This window comes from Xiphophorus couchianus, chromosome 18 (genome assembly GCF_001444195.1).
Source record: "Xiphophorus couchianus chromosome 18, X_couchianus-1.0, whole genome shotgun sequence".
NCBI classification, from domain to species: Eukaryota; Metazoa; Chordata; class Actinopteri; order Cyprinodontiformes; family Poeciliidae; genus Xiphophorus; species Xiphophorus couchianus.
The window spans coordinates 23,136,947-23,154,609 of record NC_040245.1 but is presented as its reverse complement, the minus strand read 5'-3'; the positions used below and the strand labels follow the sequence as shown (position 1 = coordinate 23,154,609).

At 42.2% G+C, this 17,663-nt stretch overlaps 1 protein-coding gene across 6 annotated transcripts in view; it reads right to left on the bottom strand.

Annotated features, from left to right (window-relative positions):
- Nucleotides 1-17,663, bottom strand: part of cux1b (cut-like homeobox 1b) — a 94,976-nt gene that overhangs the window by 12,765 nt on the left and 64,548 nt on the right. For 3 of the 6 annotated variants that reach the window (XM_028044841.1, XM_028044845.1, XM_028044844.1), the window contains exons 10-22: nucleotides 17,426-17,530; nucleotides 15,626-15,814; nucleotides 15,358-15,416; nucleotides 15,192-15,231; nucleotides 14,986-15,082; nucleotides 12,687-13,466; nucleotides 9,588-9,671; nucleotides 7,111-7,212; nucleotides 6,460-7,007; nucleotides 5,612-5,756; nucleotides 4,736-5,026; nucleotides 3,021-3,209; nucleotides 883-1,150 (exon numbers count right to left, since the gene is read on the bottom strand). In XM_028044841.1, coding sequence (XP_027900642.1) covers nucleotides 883-1,150; nucleotides 3,021-3,209; nucleotides 4,736-5,026; nucleotides 5,612-5,756; nucleotides 6,460-7,007; nucleotides 7,111-7,212; nucleotides 9,588-9,671; nucleotides 12,687-13,466; nucleotides 14,986-15,082; nucleotides 15,192-15,231; nucleotides 15,358-15,416; nucleotides 15,626-15,814; nucleotides 17,426-17,530 — 2,897 coding nt within the window. The remainder of the gene's footprint in view (nucleotides 1-882; nucleotides 1,151-3,020; nucleotides 3,210-4,735; nucleotides 5,027-5,611; nucleotides 5,757-6,459; nucleotides 7,008-7,110; nucleotides 7,213-9,587; nucleotides 9,672-12,686; nucleotides 13,467-14,985; nucleotides 15,083-15,191; nucleotides 15,232-15,357; nucleotides 15,417-15,625; nucleotides 15,815-17,425; nucleotides 17,531-17,663) is intronic. The other 3 variants (XM_028044842.1, XM_028044843.1, XM_028044846.1) reach the window with 3 other exon arrangements.

Below are 17,663 nucleotides of genomic sequence, written 5' to 3'. Positions count from 1 at the left end.
TTAAAAATATAAACAAATCACTCGAATACTTTTTAAATAAACATCTTCTTGCCTAAACTGCAATAACACAGCATTCCCTTAGTGAACGCTATATCATTTGTAACAGGAAGCGTCTGAAACTAAAAAATGCTTCTAACGTCAACATGTGGAAAGCTCAGTTCTTTCTGTTTGATTTAACATCAATACAGTGTTTATTATTTTTGGATTAAGGGAATAATGATTGGATAGCAACATGCATTGTATTTTCTGTGGGTGAGGGGGTGAGTAAAGGGCTAACGCAATTTTTATTCAAAGAATTTGAATTAAGTGAAGATAAAACACCATATGAGGATTTCTGGGTAAAACAAATTTACAGACAAGTTTCTTTGCCATCTTCAATGCAAGTTGTATGGGTTTTTTTTGTACAGTCGAGGCTTAATTACTGCTCTGAATACATTGTCTTAACAATTAATTAATGTATTACTAAGTAAGTTGACGATTATTTCAATTATTGTTTCAACCCTACAAAAACTATTTGGTAAAATGTCCTTTAAAGAAGCCAACCTCATCATCATTATGACTGGCTGGTTTGCTGACACTGACTGGGATTTAAACGGTTCATATGTTTTCAATAACGTTGAGGTCAGAGTAACTAATAAATGACTTCTTGTTTCCACCATCCAGCCCAAACAGTTCACCTCAGATACAAAGGAATGACTCAGCCTGGAGAACCAGCTGAACATTTCTGTGTTTAAAAGTCAGGTTTGTACCAGAAGACTGAAATCTTTAAATGACCAAAATTAATATGACAATATGTATGCAAACCTCCCATCTGCATTGTAAAGTATGATTTGAAGCATTGCGTCTCACCAGTTGGTATTCAGGATTAGATTCAAGACTGACCTGTAATTATGAAACCAGTTGATGACCGTACTGGTCTTCAGGTTGAGCTGGGAGGCCAGCTCCTCTATGGTTTTAGGGGAGGGATAGGGTTTCTGCTGATAAGCCTTTTTTAGGGCCTCCTTCTCCTCGGGGCCCAGGACCACCCTGGGCTTCTTCAGCTGCTGCTGGCCCCCCGGGCTCTGGGAGCCCTGCATGTAATCGGGCCCCGGTAAAACTCCGTCCACAGAGTGGCCGTCGCTCAGAGAGCTCAGCCGCCTTTTCATGTAAGCTGGACAACAGAGAGAAAAACGAAAACACACAAAAAAATGAAGTTAATACACTCAAAGTATAAACCTGTACCAACTGATGGCTAAGATGACATCATTTAAAAAAAAGGAAAAGTACAGGTATGTTTTAAACAAAATGTGCTTCACTTATGTACTATATAAATTCTTATGCTTTATTCATCTTATATATTCATATGCATATAAAAAATGAGTATAAATACAAAAAAGGACAGAAAAACAGGTGACATCATTGCCCAGATGTGTAAAAGTAGATTTTATAGGAGAAGATCTGCTGAAGAAGCTTTTCAACAAATAGATTTTTTTTATTGCTTTTGTTATAGAAAAGCTGTTAATAACTACAATAATTCCTGAGGCGCCTTAAAATCTGGTTAAAGATGCCTTAAAGGGGCAGTATTAGGTATTTTCCAGGCACATTGTGCCACTTTATAGCACCATCAGTTGTTATAAAATTGGTCTGAACATCAAACATGACTTAACACTAGAAAATCTGACTTCGCAATTTAACGCCTTATAGAACACACACACACACACAAAAACAAGGTGACAATTTGGAAAGAGACTGTATATATGTTTAAAGCGACATACATTGATTCTCTGCAAGCACATTTTGCCAGTTGGGTAAACTTTCACCACTCTTCATGTCCACACCTGGCTACAGGTTTCAGTAGCTCATGAAGCATCATGAATATGAAAAAGTGCAGAGTGAAAAAATGTAACATTACAAAAAACCCCACAATCTCATATTTTTCTGGTGTCATGCAGCGCGAATTAAAGGTCAAAAATGACACCAAAGCCCTAACAGCTTCAGTAAACCCAAGCACCACTAGATGGTGCTCCCGCCCTTCTCAGCATCTTTACCAGCGAACGCCTCCCTTCTTCCCCTTTCACAGCAAACAAGCAGCCGTGTTTACTCCGGGCACCAGCAGCTGAAAATGAACAGCTCGTGGCAGCTTCAACATGAGGTTGACATTTTCCCCAACCCCGATACACGCTGCCAGATATATTAGTGTTAGGGGGAAGAAACCCCTCAGAGCAAGGTTAGCGCTCTCTGAAAAGTTGCGCGCTGCCTCACAGGGCAGGCAGTGCCAGAGCGAGAGGTCAAATACGGTTAGTCTAGATTAGGTCCATGTCTTTCCTCTGGGCTCTGCTGGTGGCCCAGACCGCTGAGTTATTTTTTTGGTCAATACTCAGGAGTGCACTCTCTGATCCAAAACCTTCAGAAAGATGTGAGGTTAGCTTGCCACGGCGCTTCTAGGATGGTACGCAGGTTCAAAACCTGCGTTTTTGCATTTCAGGAGGAAATTGCTTTAAGTGGGTCGTCGGTAGAGTCGAGGGTAGGAGAGAGGCAAAGTCTGCTGGCTTTGTAGGTTTTTAACAAATCCCACCACCAGAGGATAATACGGCATGATGGAGCGACAGAGAGGGTGACGCGCTTACGAACGACGGGCAAAAAAAACCAACAAAAAAACAAAAACACAAGCCTATAGACACTGATGATTATTATGATGATGATGATGATGATGAAGAAGAGTGCTGATGAGTGTGAGTAAGCAGCCCTGCGGCGGTCCCCGAGCTGTCACATCCAATAGAGGATGTGATGTCTGCGGCCCTGATTGGTACAGACATCACACCAAGATGACTGTGATCTGCACAACATGCTCTGCTGTCCTGCACAAAGGATAGCGTGTGTGTGTATGTGTGTGTGCCATTGTGTGTTCCTCCTAATGTATTTATAAAAATAAAAGCACTCCAATGACCGCATCTCTGTGACCTTTTTTTTTGGTTTGTTTGTTTACTAGTTTTCAAAAAGGAATTTCTTTGCCGTCTCTTTCAGCTTCTGCTGCGGCGCACCTTTCTTCTCCAGGCGCTTCATGTCCATAAGCTTCTCCACGCTGTGCGGGTCCTGGAGCCACAGCTGCATCCGGACAAACGGCTCCCGGCCCTTCAGGCTCAGCTTGTGCCAGGGTTTAGGCCTGGCCAGCAGGTCTGAGACAGAACCCTGAGTCAGACCCAGGATGGTCTCCCCGAACAGTCGCTGACCTTGTTGAGGAAAAGGGAGAAATATAAAAAGGTTTGTTTTCAGACACAACATTCAATGTACTTCGTGTGTTCGTACACTTTTTCCACGACAAAATTTAAGCACTTTTTGAGCATTTCCAAGTTAAGTTTTCAAACTTTTCTAGCACCACACTTTGGAGAAAAAAACAACTAATCAAGTAGAGGCGATAGTTTTAATTGGCTATTATGTGACATAATTCATTAGTGAGAATGTGTTGTTATATTATTCTACATAGCAGGGACAACGTAGACTAAAATATAACATTTTATATTTTGAAATGTCACGCTACACACCTGATTGGCCTTAGAACAAAACAATAATTTCACCAAAAAAAAGCCCCCAATTTTAATAACTTTGCGTAAGGAATAAAATATCAGAGCAGTATGCACATCAAAAGTGTGTGGTTTGAATATCAAGCACTCTGTACAGAAATCAGCACTTTCCAAACCTTGAAAACACCTATTTCAAGGATTCAAGCACTTTCAAGGATTTCAAACACCTGTGTGAATCCTGTTTTTGTGATAAACACAAAATAGTGCTTAGTACTTTTACAAATCAAAACGTGAGAAGCGCGGCATCATTCAGCATCCTTTACTTTGACACCCTAAAATGAAACCCAGATGTCACAGAACTGGTGAGTTTAAGCCCACGTGTGTGTAATTTAATCTCAGTTTAAATCCAGACGTTCTTGCAAAAATATGGCTACTACACAAGCAGATTTGTACAAATTGTTGATGAAGGCAAATAAACTGTTTTATGAATTGTCTGTGTTTTCAGTTTGATTGGTTTGAGTGAGATTAGAATAATGAATTATCAAACAGGTCTGCAATTACTCATTATACTGGCTTTTCACCTATTCATAATCTGTTAAGTTTTATTTGATTATATCATCCTGTCCAGGGACTGCAGGTGGAAATTAGCTGTTTATGCCATAACCTGGCACCAACCTTCTGAAAGGTTAATGAAATGTTGGTACTTTTGCCTCTGTGTAAATAAATAAACAGAAAACAGTTCTGTGAAGGCTTCATAGGTTTGTTAGAGCTCATAATTTAGAGAAGAAACAGTTTCATGAAGACCAACAAACACAGCAAAACATACAACCAGAGTTTGGATCAAAAACATGCATCTTGTGTTACAATGGAATAGTTAAAGTCCAGACTTAAACTTATGTTCACCAACACTCCTTTTCCAATCTGACTGGACCTGACTTACTTTGCAAAACAGAATGTGCAAAAGCGGGTAGAGAAAGAAAGATTTGTAGCTGGTAGCGTCATGTATTTTGACTCCACCAGGTTTCAACTTTGTGAGTGACAATACAAGCAGAACACACTTCTGCTTTGCAAGAAACACTGAAAACCATTTAGCAATCTTTCTTACACTTTTATGCACCACTTTAGGCCAGTTCATTAAATAAAACTCAAATAAAACCCATTAAAGCTTGAATTTCAATGTGAAAAAGTTCAAAATAAAAATTTTAAAAATAAAATTCCAATCACGTGTTTCTTACCGAGGTTATTATCAGTTAGCACCTCCTTAACCTTCTTGGTGATGGCGTACGTATCGAGCTCGGGAGACATGGCGACCATCTCCTGGATGCTGAGGCCGGAGTGGCCCGGTATGGGCAGCGGCGTGCCAGGCTGGGACTCCCCGCCCGAGGGGTCTTCAGACAGCGGCTTGAGGCTGGAGGACTGCGAGGCGAGGGGGTCCCCGGCCAGACCGTTGACGGACTCCTCGGCCGAGCTGAGCGGCGACTCGGGAGCGGGGCTGCAGCTCGCCGACGTCTTGGGAGTCCCCTCTGCTTGAGCGGAACGGACAGGGTGACAAAGACAACGCAGGTTAGGTGACATGTTGCATTATGTGTGTGCAGAGTTTCATCTCTTCAATCAAGCCGCATCAACAAATTTAAGACTTCCATTTAAAAAAAAGCAGTAAAAAAGGTGCTTAAGTTTTCGGTTTGAAGCCTCTTTTTATTTTTTATTTTTGGCTTCCTCCTCTCATTCCTTCATGTATCTGTGTAGTGCTGCTGCGCCGCTCAGCAGGCTGGAAGAGAGCAGTCATGAGGAGCTGTCAGTGTACATTAGCTGCTGTTTACACCCCCAGAGAGAAAAAGAGACGCACGCGCGCACACACACACACACGCGGCGCTGCCATCTGGCGCTGCAACACTAACTTGTCTATGACATGACAAACCAGCAGCTTGCTGGCTGACACTGCCACAGAACTGGGGATGTGGAGAGAGAGCAGGGGGGATGGTGGAAGCCAGTAGGAGGGCGGAGTGAGTGACAGGCTGACAGTAACAACTAGCCACTGGCGCTAATCGGCGTCAGGTGACGGCGTTGGCCGGGTGAGGAGCGTGCGGAACGTGGGTCGGGATTGGGCTCACCTTGGTTCTGGGCTTGCGGGACGTGTGTGTTCTGCGCCTGGTCGCCGTTGAGCCACGTCTGCATGCGGAGGTATGACGGCTCCCTGCTCCTCTGGTTCAACTTGTTCCAAGGTTTGTGTCGAGTTAAAGTGTCGCTCAATATTCCCTGCAACATACACACCGAAAGAACAGCTCAGGCACGCCGGCAAATCCTACAGGGCTTCCCTTCGCCGTATTCCATTGAGAAATTCCAGAGTTTTCCCAGATTCTCATTTCAGGAGGAGCGGTCAAGTTTAGGTAAACGGAGGAATGAAGAGGTAAATAGATAGATTGACAGGCTAATGGATGGATGATTAAACAGACATATGAACAGATGGATGGATGAATAAATAGCTGGATAAAATAACAGATTGATTACCACTGGAACGGTTAATCAAGATGGATCGATTATTAAAGTAACTGTCAGCTAATATAGTGACCGATTAAATGTTACATGGTATAGATTTGCTAAAAGAACAACACAGGAAGAGGAATAATAAAACGGTATAAAATAGATACATATATGGACAGAGAGACTAGTACAACAACACATGGTGGAGGAAACCAAAAACAGTAATAGATGAATAGAGTGATTCAAAGATGGGGGATGCATTGATAGGCAAATGGATATGAATGGAAAGATTGAGAGAGGGACAGACAAATAAACTTCTGACAGACATTGTGACAGCTTGAACTACTGCATTTTTCCACTCAATTGTCTTTTTCTACAACCACACAGACTTTGGACAACTCAACGTTTCATAAATTCTCCGGACAGTGAAGGAACCCCGACTTCATATCAGAAGGAGGACATCCGTCTTGGCTCTCACCTCTTTGGAGTCCTCCTGGTTGTGGTTGTCCTCTCCCACCTGGCTGGACATGGCCCTCCGGTGGTCTGAGTGCATGTTGCTCCACCACTGCTCCCTCCAGTATCCCCCTCCCACGGCACCCCCGGAGCGGCCGGAGCACTCCGAGGGCCGGCCCAGTCTGAACGCGCCGTCGGCCGACATGTCAATCCCTGAGGAAGCCCGGCCGTCTCTCTTCCCGCCGGAGCTGAAGTCCAGCACCGGAGACGGGGATGGAGGCGAGGACAAGTGGGAGCTCGGCGGCTTCTTGAGGGAGAGCGCCAGGGGGTTGTAGGGCGGCAGCGGGGCGGTGAGAGACGAGCCCAGGATGTCTCTTTGAGACAGGGACGCGGAGGAGGAAGACGAAGCTTTGAGGATGGGCTCCAACGCCGCCTGCTGAGCCTCCATCTCCCTGCGCGCCTGCTCCAAGATGGAGCGGATTGCTTCGTCCGATCCGCTGCCCCCGCCACCTCCCACGCCGCCTCCGCCCCCTCCTTTTAGCCCCGTGTAAGACGGCTGAGCGTGGGACAGGTCTATTAAAAGCAGAGGAAATGGGCAGTCAGGAGAGACACGGGCGCAGCGTCCGTCTTTAACGCTCCGGTTACCGTGGAGATGAGGAAATAAAGGAGAACTCACCAGCTTTCTGCACCTGCAGCTCTCTTTTGGCCTGTTCCAGGATGGACTTGATGGCTTCGTCCGAGCCCGCCTCCGGGGTGCGGACGCGAGCCGTGATGTTACCTGGAAGGGACATGCGGGGGGTCGGGTGGGGACGGGAAAAGACGACAAGAGGCGTCAAGAATAAAATAGGAGGAAAAACCAGCAGAATGAATAAACATTCACTACAGATGCAGCTCTGCAACTTGGATCATCATCAAAAAGTTTATCTCAGCAATTCAGTTCGAAAAGTGAAACCTGGATTCATAGTAAGCAGAGTGATCAGTTTCAAACATTTATTTCTGTGATTACGGTGTGTAATAATAAAAACCCACATCTCTGGCTTGAAGAAAATGACTGAGTCTGTTCAATGCATGGTCAGGGCTCCTTTTGCTTCAAGCACTTTCAGTCAAATCCAGCAGAGGTGCCGGTACGCTTGGCCGTGTGAGCAGAAAAATAATATGAGCATCTCTGGAAAGCTCGTCAGCACAAGTGAAGGATGAACACCGCAAAAAACACAAAATCTTACCAAGTACTTTTGGTTTAGTTTCTTGTGAAAACGTCTTAAAAACACTTGAAATTCACGTAACTTTTCGGCAACACATACAAGCTTGTTTTAAGTATGTAATTCCTTAATACTGACAAAAAAGTTCTAGTTCCACTGGCAGATTGTTTCACTTATAATAAGACATTATTCCCATATTGTTAGTGAAATAATCTGGCAGTGAAACTAGTACCTTTTTCATCAATACTAAGGAATTATTTACTTTTAAAAAAGCTCCCATTTCTTGCTGAAAAGTTACTTGTAAGTCTATTTTGTCTTATTTTAAGTGTACTATGGTATTTGCACTAGAAACTAGGCCTAAAATCCTTGGCAAAATTTTGGTTTTGCAGTGAAGCTGCTCTAAAATTGTATGGCTCATAGCTGTGCTGCCTTTAGACATGATGAAATGCTGAATTGAAATGAAATCCGTAAATTTATATAAATCTCAAAAGAGATTTGTCAAATGGTCCAGTTCTCTTCCAGCTAGTTCAGGTATGACTTAATTGCAGGCTCGAGAGAGGCAGAATGAAAGGAGTAGACAACTGTGGCTCCTTTACCATTTTGTCCTTAACAGTTTTTCCTATCACCCAACTTTCCCTTAATGTGCTTAGATACAGCACTCTTCTTTATGATGACTTTTTATGGCTCACCCTGTGTGTGGAGGGTGTCCTCTGCATGGCCAGTGCAGAACATGTCTGTTCTTCCTCTCATGTAATATGCAACTTTTCTGAGAAACTCCATTTTGAATTTCCATCAGCTGTAAGCCAAACTTAAAATGACCTAATTCTTGAAATGACTCGTACCGTGATGAATAGGGGTGGGTGAAGTGGATTTCAAATTTTATTGTGATATTTTGTGGTACCATCGCGATAACAGTATTAATGACGCACGATATATCAGTACTAGCATTCAGCATCAGGCGATATTAGTAATTTTTTTACCATATCGGTCTCTGTCCGACAAATAAGATATTAACAGATATTTGTTTTTAATCTTGTTGCCAACATATAAAATGTTGGCAAATATTATCAGTAATAAAAGCAATATTAACATCAGTCATCCATATCAGCCCAAATTTTTATATTGGTGCGTCTCTAAAGATTCTGACTAAAAAAAAGATTATTTTTTTTAATCCTTTCTTTTTTGCTTGTGACAGGTGGGATTTATAGTGCCACAAACAAAAATAATGCCCTTGAAAACCAGTCCCATTTGAAACAGGAGCATTCCTGCCACTATCTGAAAAAAAAAGAAGTGTGATTTATATCAACAAACTGTTCACAGTAACAAGCTTTACTCATATTTTCAAATTTACTGGTATTTGTTGATGCTCTTATGGAACAAACAGTAGAGAAAATTGAAAAAAAAAAAAAAACGTATTTAACATTGTTTCAAGAAAATGTATAAGAAAATGATAATTGATAAACGATACGATAAATGTCCACCCCTAATGTTGAATCTATAGGAGAGTTTCATTTCTTGAATGAAATTACTGAAATAAGTTATCTTTTTGATGACGTTCTGATTTAATTGATAGGCGTCTGCATTTCACAACACAAAAACCAACATTCCCACCACTGAACTGCACAGCGACAGCACTGGAGAGTGCCCCTATGTCTCTCTGTGTGGAGTGCACACATGCACACTTCGGCGAATAAAAACACTCCCCACAGAACAACAGCTACCAATAAAAAGCCTAAATACACATGCTGGGTTTTTCCTTTGACGCAAGTCACTGGAACTGTGCGGTTACCTTCAAGGCACATTTACATCTGTATGCCTGCCCGCAATTGACAAACGGCGTCACACACTCATATGCACGCGCACACACACACATCATGGATATGGTTTACCCCCAACACAAACATGCCACACAGACACAAACGTGCCAGAATCTCTGCATGTGGACGGGACAGACCTGTGTGTGAAGGTGTATCGGAGTGGGTTCTCCGCTTCGGAGCGTCCTGAAACACTCGGCTAAGCTGGGGCTGGCCTGAGCCCTCTGTTAAAAACAATACACCACACACTAAGTTACAGCACTTTGGTGTTGCTTTGTGTCTTTTTTTTTTTTCTACAGCTAGACTACATGGTGCCGCACAGCGTCCTGCACGTTGCTCCGCCTGATGGACATTACATGAAAAAGCTGCATCTCTATAAATAAGAATATCATTAAAAAGTGATTTTAGAATTTCATTTGTTACATTTCAATCATTTTGAGGATTATGGCTTACAGTGAATGAAAACCAAACGTCCAGTTTCTCAATGGTTTGCTACTTTAGGTAGTGTCACTGGATTAAAATTGAGATTTCCCAGTAAGTATTCAGCCATTTTGAAGTCATTCCCAACTGATGTAGATCTTATAAGTAGGCCTGTCACAATAACACATTTATTGGATGATAAATTGTCCCAGTAAAACCATTTTCAAGTAATAAATGAAAATGGGATAATAATGTAAGTTCACCCTCTGAAAGATCAACACACTGGAACTGGAAGACTTTTTAGATGTACAAGGAGCAGCTCAAGATCCAAAGATGATAAATAAAATCAGAAATAAAAAACACACACAAACAAAATCAGAAATGGAATGGATTATAATGTCTGTAAACAAAACTGCTCTCCAAAACAAATAATCTGGAGATCATTTTAATTTATTATGCAATTAATTGATTAATTGCTTTTTGTGACAGGCTAACTTATAACCAAGATCCTAAAGCTGAAGGAGATAGGGAGGGGTTGTGATGATCGAAAGAAAATGTTGATGATCAGTACCAACAATATTGCAATGTTTTGTTTTCCGAGAGAAGTTAGAGCAGAAAATAATCAGCGGGCCGACTGCTGACTTTATAGTCGTCTCTGCACAAGGCAGGTAAAAAAGTTGCGTGGAAGTAAAAAATGTAAAAGTTAATTTTGGATTTCACTTGTGAAAGAAGTTGCCAGAGACCAAAGGAAGAGTTGTGACAGAGACTCCACAATGGGTTTTCAGCAGCTTGGACGATGAGTCCCTCCAAAGATGATTTAAGGCGGCATCGCAGTAAAATAAAGCTCGACAGAGTGACATATCTGTTCTTTTTCGTGTTTTATGGGGAGATTTTATTACTTTTTTACCTTACTATTATTATAATTACTGGGTTTTTTTTACATTTGTTTTACAGCACATTGTTTTAAAGTGCTTTATACATAAATTGACATTGACATTTGGGGAGCCATATCATCTGCTGGTGTTGGTCTTTCAATTTTCAATGTAGCTGAACAAAAACAAACACTTCAATTAAATCCCTTTCACTTTTTGAACTAAAGTCTACAAAAAAAAATACAACTTGTCAATATGATATTTGTATTTATTGAGATGCCCCTGTGAATGCGCTGACGTTTAGCACCTGTGGCCGGAGCGGTAGTTAAACTTCTGCCCGATAAAAGCCACAGCAGAAGCAGAGACTCGTGCGTAGCATGGCTGACGCAGAGGCAGACAAAGTGCAGGTTCATTTTATAATACTTTTGTTCCACCGAGGCCACCTTCAATCAGAAATGTCCTGATGCGTTAAGAAAAGCGGGCCGGGGCTAATCGAATCTACCCCGCAGTTAACAGTACATCCCTGCCTTCCTCCTGGTTCCCTACCGATCAATACCATTGATGTGTGAAAGGTTTCTGTATTGATCACAATAGCGAGGACAGGCTCTTGGGATCGGTGTGTGACTAGGAACTCATTCAGTACACACAGGTGTGGGACAGCACAGGAGGCGGGAGGCAGAAAGAAAAATGGAAAAAAAAAAAAAAGATAGTCTGTATCGACAAGCTAATCAATAGCTCTGTGCACACACACACCCGCACACACACACACACACCCGCACACACACACACACACACACACACACACACACACACACACACACACACACACACACAAAGAGATCCATTTTAAGCACATATGTCAAACTCAAGGCCAGTGGACCAAATTTGGCCCGCCATAGTTTTTATTTTTTTTAATGTGGGCCGGGTGGTTTAAACCTTCAAGATGACAGTTGTGAGCTTAAATATTTTATCAATTAAATCAAGGCAGTTTTTAATCTGCATATTGGCAAAATACATCAGTCAGTCCCTCCAGTTTTATCACGATTCCACAATCGTGGAAATTCACGCAGAAATCAACAAATCCCTGCACTTTCTCGCAGCAATTCACTCAGTGCGAAAAAGTGCAGCGACTTGTTTTTTGGAAATTTTCAGCAAAAATGATCAGACATCGGGTTTAAGCGATGCTAATTATCACCTGCAGGTGGCAGTATTTCTTACTACTACTACTACAACACTGCTACCTCAGTCTGATTGATGTAAAGTTAATAGTATGATAGATGTGGCGAGTAACAAAGAGTCCTATTTACCATCATAAGTAAGCACAAATATCGCATAATGTCTTGCAAATATTTACATTTGATTCCACAAACAAAGCAAAATCCTGGAGGGACTGATCAGTGTGAAAATATGTTCAACATTTAATTTTAAAGAGGCAGTGTTATGTATTTTCCAGGCACATTGTGCCATTTTATAACACAATCACTTGGTAACTTTTAGTCGTTCTAAAAACACTGTATATCAAAGATCACTTAAAAGAAATGTGACTTTGTAAATTAACACCTTGAAATTGGGCCTCTGTCTCTTTAAAAACTCCTTCCTGCTCTTTCTGAAACTCCGCCTTAAGGAGGAGGTACTTGGTCCTGTCAAGCATTTTGCACATCTGAGTTGTTGCCAAGGGAGATTAAAGCAACACTCCAAGTATGTTATTGATGAAGGAATAACGTTATAACACGATGTAAAGCTCAAAAATGTCAATTTTCCATAATGCTGTCCCTTTAAGAAGTACTCATCGTATGCAGACGGACTGTTATTAGTATTTTAACAGTTTGTTAATGAGTATTATCAATGCCTTCTGGCACAAATGGCCCTTTGAGAACATTCATAATCTAGATATAACACCAAAATTAAAATGAGTTTGACACCCCTCCGTTAAAGACACACACTAACCTCTCTGTCGCCCCTGGATGCTCCGCAGCGCCAGGATGTTCTGCTCGTCGGCCAGGAACTGCCTCATCTTGTGGAAGGGCTCCTTCCCCCGGATGGTCAGCTTGTTCCAGGGCTTGGGTCGGGCCAGGATCTCGCTGACCGAGCCCTGAGAGAGTCCCAGCACGTAGTGGCCGAACACTCGCTGGCCAATGTTGTGCTTGATCAGCTGCTCTTTCACCTGCCGGGCGATCTCGGCCGTGTCCATGTCCTCCCCATCCAGGACGCCGCTGCCGGCGGTGGCGGCGTCCGAGTGGCTGGGCGATGGCGACGGGGCGCCGCCCGCCGTGCCGCTCCCGTTGACGGGAGCCATGTCGGGGCTGGCAGGGGGCGGCTGGGGACTGCTGGCCGCCAGTGGGACGGCGGCCGAGGCGGGGTTGGAGGTAGGGAGGGAGCTGAGCGCCGGGGTGAAGGGCGTGAACAGCAGGGCGCCGCTGTGGATCCCCGACGAGTCCTGCAGAGCTTTGGAGTAGAACGTTTGGAGGAGCTGCCGCTGAATCAGAGAGTTCAGCGCCATCTTGCTGCCGACCAGGGGGAAAACAGGGGAGTACAGCTCCTGTCCGATGCCCGTCGGGGTGAAGGGCGGGGCTTCGCTGCTGACGGCGGTGGCGTTCAGGGGGTCTACGTGAGCGCGAGATAAGTGGTGCTGAGAGGAAGAGGAGGAGGATGAAGGGAGAGAGGGGTCGCTGTTGACGGCATCCTCCTTCGCTGTGGACTCTTCTGTCCCTTTCCGCCCGGCTGACCCTACAAGAAAGGTCAAAGCACAATGCATTATGGGGGAGTCAACAAAAAAGGGGGTTCCAAAACAAGAGAGAGCAAAAAAAAAGTTATTTTTGTGAAGTTTTTTTTTTTTTTTTTTTTTTTTTTTTAATTAGTGAACTTTCCTTTTTTGCCAATCCCCCCCCAGACAAAGTGCCCATGCATTTGTGATTTCAACCTTTCTTGTAAGCCACAGCCTGGAAGGAAACAGGACAAAAACAAAACAGTTGTCACCGTGCCACGCGGGCAGATTAGCCTGGCCACAGGCTCGGTCTCTAGAGGTAGCTGAACAGAGTTTACAAAGAAACAAAACAAAAGGTTTCCTGATGGAGTCAATAAGACCGGGCGAGTCCACTTCAACGATCTTCGCAGTTCACTGCAGATGCTGCGTCACAGTCTTTTCATTTAAAAGTGTTCATTTAAAAAAAAAAACAACAACAACACTTCAGCTACAAAAAAACATCTCAAACTTTTATCAAATGAAAAAAAAAAAACAGCAATATTTTTTTTTACAATAACCAGAACATGCAGACATAAACTATATTTCTCCAGTCTTAATGACTAGAATTCATCCCATTGAGCGCTTGGGAGAATTATTTTAATGCGTAACCATTGAGACTTTAACATGATCGAATAAGACAGTAAGCTCCTCTCACTGTGAATGTTAATCAATTCTAAGCTATTCAGCTATTCAAGCCTAAAGCAATGACATTTCAAACCCATAAACAGTTTGGAGAGGGCAGCCGAGTCCTGATGTAAAGAACAGAGGATGGTGTCCTCCTTTTTTTTGTTGTTGTTGTACAATGCTAGGATTTGTTTTCTTTTTTTTTACCTTTCAGGTTGAACTGCCTGCTGGTGCATTTATAAAAAAACACAACACATGCTTTTCTGCAAAACGTGAGGCAAAAGCAACATCTCTGTACCACAACAAAGGTTTCACAGTCACACAATGGGCCTCCTCCCTACCCCCCGTTTTAAAACGATAAATCTGTGTTTGGCGGTGGCAATGTTTAAATAATTCAATCAAAAATGAAATATTTAAGTATTCTCAGAGAAAAGGAACCTGCCAACCAACATGAAGTGGCATCAAAAGTCTTAGAACCCCAGACAGAAGTTCTGTTTCAGTGAACGACAATGGCAAAACATGGAATAATTCCACCCAAAAAGGATTGTTTTTTCTCATTTTCTGATACAATCTTGATGTCTTTCATCTGGTTTTGTACTTTGAGATGCTTAGGTCATATTTAGAACAAAAATATAACACCTTAAACTGATTCACTTTATAACTTATGGCGAGTTTTCATTCCTCTGATCCTTCCTCTAAACGGTTTACTCTAGAAACATGTATAGAAAAAAGACCTTTTGATGCCACTGTGCACATCTCTGCCTCGCTCTACATTCCTGTTCAGCCTCGTACGAAGCAAAACGTTCAGCCATCGAAGTTTTTGTGGACTTCTCCAGGCCTCTTACCCCAGACCTGACACCGGCATCGACTCGAACTTACCGCTCAGCTCCGTGTTGGCGATGCGCATAGCGGCGCTCTCCGACTGAAGAGTCCGGTTCTTCTCCAGCAGCAGCACCTCCAGAGATTTGGACGAGTCCTGATGAGGAAGACAAGTGGAACGAAGAGGTGATGAGCGTTTGTTGATTTTTGTTTATACCTTCAGGTCTTCAATTCCCACCCATTAGACGTGAATTTAGTGTTTTTACCTGCACTGAGTTGGTTCCAAACTCCATCGTCTTAAGGATGCTGAGGGGATAAAAGAAGAAACTTTCAGCTCACTAAAACGCATCCTCATTTCACTTGGTTGAAATGAGGATATTCCTCTGGTTTTCACATAACTGTAGGCAAAAGTGTTTATCATTTTAACCCCACCTTAGTTCCTTCTTGATCTCCTCATAGTCGGCTTGCCTTTCCAGTTTCTCCTCCAGTTCCTGATGGATCACAACGAGATGAAAAGTGAACATTTCATGGAAACGTTCCAGCGGCTTTAGTCGAGATGAACACGATTATTACAACGCGGAGTGGAAAAAGGGGAAAATGGGAAGAAGTTACAGAGTCCTAAAAACGATTTATGACTGAAGAGTAGAAATCCCATGCCAAAAAGAGAAAAGTGAGGAAGTTGGATGCTTTGTTTATATACCTTGAGAACTGCAGACTTGCTGCTAAGCTGCTGCTCCAGCTGGGAGATCTGGGAGTTGGTGGTCTCACGGAGTTTGGTCAGGCTGGCCTGCAGTCTCTGGACATCCTCCACCAGCTGGGCGGTCTCCCTTTCTTTGGCCCTGAGCTCCGCCTCCAGGTTCGAGTGCGACGCCACCTCTGACGCCTGATCCTGCGGGCAAGAAAGAGGGAAAAAAAAAAAAAAACTTTCATTATTTGAACTTCTTCAAATCTTTGTTTAGAGTCTATAAAGAAACTTCCTTGCGAATAAACTCATTTGCCAATGGTAATAAGCCAAAACAATCCATGACGGCGTATGTTGTAAAGTTTCATTTACCACTGAATCAAGCTTTAAAAGAAAAACAAAAAAAACTCACAGTTCCTAGTCCTTTATAAACGTAAAACTGACTCTTCTGGACACAAAATCATCAAAATATTTCCTCAAATGTTTAAATATTTTAGTTTATGCAAACATTTAACATAAATTGGATTAACTTCCATCTTTAATAGCATTTTAGGGTTAATTATTAGTCATATACAACCATGCAGTAATGATAAAAACACCACAAATGTAATGAACAGATTTAGACTTTTATCAGTGTGTAGAAACAAGCTGCTCAATTTAGTATTTTGGCATCATTTGCTAATTACAGCTTCACACAATATTGAAGTGATTTTTTTCGTCATGTCACCCGAGATAATCAGTGCAGATTGCTTTGTTATCAAAACAAAACCATTATTTCACCATCCCAGAATGAAATTTACTGCTTTTTTCCCCTACGAGTGATGACACTTTTAATAAATGGAAAAATTGAAGATAATATAATCCATGGCTCATTTTTTGTTGTGATAACAAGGACATTGATACTTTCAAATGTGATTTAAATGTCTGATCATTTAAACATATCACATGATTAGGACACCTGCAGCTCTTTTTGTTGTTAATGCCAGTTTTTATTATCTCACTATCTCGAGATAAAGGGGGCTTCAGTTTGCTGCCATTAGTTTTACCGCCTTATCTCAAGATAATGAAATCTGAATCGTTTTGTCACGAGAGCAATTTCACTTCTGTTTAGTCGTTGAGAAAAATGCTCGTTGTCATCTGTGTACAGTTTAACTGCTTCATTATATTATAAAACAGTTTTCTTATTATCTCAACACAATGGAATCTTCAGATTTGTATTTTCCCAATTACCAAATTTTAACTTATTTTGGCTGTGTTGTCATAGTATAATTCTGTTGAGGATAAAAGTATTTTCAACTAGTTTTCTTATCTCAACTATTTTTGAAGTAATGAGGTTTTTAAGCTTATTTGTAGAAATCATTTGTCTAATTATCAAAATAAAGAAGCAATTAGGGGCCACAAAAACATCCAAGGGGCACCAGTGGCCCCTGGGCCCCACTTTGGACACCCCTGATCTATTCTGCATAAACTGTCAGAAAATTAACTCATTTTTTCCCCCAGAATAATCTGGGAAAACAGAACAGGAAACTTGAATCATTTATCCCTACTCAATTAGATTATTCAATTTTCATCCAGATTTGGACAAAAATATTAAAAAATCTGCAGCTTTACATTTTTCTAAAAAAAAAGAAAAGAAAAAAAAAAAGCCCTTTTGGCTCTGAACACCATCACTGATGTTCCCACAGAATAACTGCTCAATTCAGTGAGTACAGCTGCATAAAATATAAACAACCAAACACTTCTAGGTTAGAAAAAGGGAGTTTTATCCAATCAGCAGCTTTCCACCAACCAATCAGCGAGGCAACGAAAGTGGGTTACCGAGTCAGGGTCGGCCTTGGTGGGACTGCTGAGCTGCTGGGATTGGTTAGACGATGACAGCTGCTCTCGGAGCGCCTCCGCCTCTCTCTGTGCCGCCTCCGCTCGCTGGAAACAAACAGAAACGTAAACTGGAGATGAGATGGTTATTAGGCTGGGAACCCAATTCAATTTGATCGGCACCAACTGTTTCTTTACAGTTATTGATCAAAACTGTAAGGACGCTCACTTCGCCGCGCAG